This window comes from Chaetura pelagica, unplaced genomic scaffold (genome assembly GCF_000747805.2).
Source record: "Chaetura pelagica isolate M959 unplaced genomic scaffold, ChaPel_1.0 scaffold270, whole genome shotgun sequence".
NCBI classification, from domain to species: domain Eukaryota; kingdom Metazoa; phylum Chordata; class Aves; order Apodiformes; family Apodidae; genus Chaetura; species Chaetura pelagica.
In genome coordinates this window covers 454981-457227 of record NW_009951925.1, presented here as the reverse complement: position 1 = coordinate 457227, position 2247 = coordinate 454981, and the positions used below count along the sequence as shown (strand labels likewise).

The 2247-nt window shown below is 59.6% G+C and overlaps 1 protein-coding gene across 1 annotated transcript; it reads left to right on the top strand.

The window, feature by feature from the left end:
* The first annotated feature begins 171 nt into the window (after positions 1 to 171).
* SLC50A1 (solute carrier family 50 (sugar efflux transporter), member 1) lies at positions 172 to 1532 on the top strand. The gene is made up of 5 exons (XM_009996216.1): positions 172 to 242; positions 343 to 466; positions 542 to 703; positions 785 to 904; positions 1431 to 1532. Exons 1-5 carry the CDS (start codon positions 181 to 183, stop codon positions 1530 to 1532), a joined length of 570 nt encoding a protein of 189 aa, XP_009994518.1. The 5' UTR covers positions 172 to 180.
* Positions 1533 to 2247: the final 715 nt, after the last annotated feature.

The following is a 2247-nucleotide window of genomic DNA, read 5'->3' as shown; positions in this document are numbered from 1 at the left end:
ATGTAGGGGCTGGAGGAGGAATGGTCACAAGTGCAGGAAGAGCTGAAAGCATTTCAGGGTGCACATTCTGGGATGGTTCTTGTTGACTGCAGTTATTGTAGCCACCCCAGCACTGCAGACCACCCCTGTGGTGCTGGGCACCCAGCAGGCTGCTCCCCCTCTAGGTCCGACCTGCGCCAGATGTTGGCAACCAAGAGCGTGGAGAACATCCAGTTCCTGCCCTTCCTCACCACCGATGTCAAGTACAGTGGGATCAAGCCCTGGGGGTGTCACGTGCAATTGTGGGGGGAGGGGGGGCTTACATGGTAGTTGGGTGCAGCACCAGTGCTGTTTTCCCTGCAGCAACCTGAGCTGGCTGGGCTACGGCTGCCTGAAGCAGGACTGGACCCTCATCACTGTCAACACCATCGGGGCAGCCCTGCAGACCCTCTTTGTCCTGGTCTACCTCTACTACAGCCCCGCCAAGGTGGGGACCAGCCCAGTTGGATCAGTGGAGGATCTGAGGAGGCCTCACTCTGACCACCCTCCCCTCTCACCCCAGCGCCCCGTGCTGTTGCGGAGCCTGCTGCTCCTGGCTGTGCTGGTTGCTGGTTACGGCTACTTCACCCTCCTGATCCCTGACATGGCGACGCGCCTGGGGCACCTGGGGCTCTTCTGCAGTGTCTTCACCATCAGCATGTACCTCTCTCCGCTGGCTGACTTGGTGCGTGGGGCTGGGCAGCATCTGTGGAGATGGCCAGGGGGACTGTCCAGCCTGGGACCAGCCTGACGCTCATCTCTGCAGGCCAAGATTGTGCGGAGCAAGTCAACACGCTGTCTGTCCTTCCCCCTGACTGTCACCACCTTCCTGGCCTCCACCAGCTGGACACTCTACGGCCTGCAGCTCCACGACCCCTACATCACGGTGGGTTGGGGTGGCAGGACCGGAGATGCTCTCCTGTTCCATCCCATCTTGGCTCATCCCATCCCATCCATCCTTATCCCATCCCTTCCTATCTCATCCATCCCATCACTTCCTATCCCACCCCATCCCATTCCATCCTGCCCCATCCCGTCCATCCCATCTCATCCCACCCCACCCCATTCTTTCCTTCCTCATCCTATTCTGTGTTATCCCATCCCATTCCCATCCTATTTTGTCTCATCCCTTCCTGCATCATCCCATTCTATTCTGCCCCATCTCATCCCACCACATCCATCCCCATCCCACTCCATCCCACCCTGCCCCTGCGGGGTTCAGCTGGGTGCCTGGCACTGGGCCGGGCCCTGTCCGCTGTCACGTGTGTCACACAGCAGAGCCTGTGACTAGACTAAACGAGATGAGTATTGATTTTAATTAATTAGATGGGATCAGGCCAATAAATCTCCCCCGGCAACATGGGGGGGGGTGGTGGCAGTGGGGGAGGGCAGCAGCAGATCCTCTCCTACAGGTCCCCAACGTGCCAGGGATCATCACCAGTGTCCTGCGGTTCTGGCTCTTCTGGCAGTACCCACCAGGGCCAGACAGGCCCCACCGACCCCTCCATGCCTGAGGGGACCTCCCAAGGAAGAAGCTCATATGTTCATGGACTGATGAAGGAGCCCCCCCACCCCCTCCTGTGCCAGTCTGCTCCAGCATGAACTGGTCCCAGTTGCCACTGTCCCCATCAGCCCAGGGCCACCTGCTCCTGGCAGGTTTGGGGCTGCAGGAGGGCACCTCCTGCCTCTGCCACCACATCCCTCCAGCCCTCAGGCCTTTGGTGATGGTGGGTTTGGGCTCAGCAATACCCTGGGGTGCCAGGAGCCCCCCACCCCACTCCCCAGGCACCCCGGATGGTCTTCCACACCCACAGCTCTGCTCCAGCGCTGGGGCTGCTGGGCAGCCCTGCAGCTCTTTTTCTACCAGTCTAAGTGCCTTTTAATAAATGAGAGCCTTTCCAGTGCCTGGTTGTTGCCTCTTCACTCCTGGTGTGCTGACTAGAGAGGCCAGAGTGGCTTTTGACCCCACTTTGTCCCCAGGATTGTTGGGAGCTCATCCTGGCACCCCCTGGGTTCTGGCAAGTCATCCTCTGGCAGCAAGGAAGGAGCAGCCCCAGCCCTTGGATGGCTGCAGGCATGGAGGCACCTTGGGAACACTGAGGATGCTGCTGGAACCCCCCTGAGCAGCAGTGAGGGGACACTGGTCACACTGGGGCAAGCAAACCCTGGTCTGCAGCTTTGCCACAGGGCATCACTACCAGCCATGATGCAAACTTGTGACCAATTAAA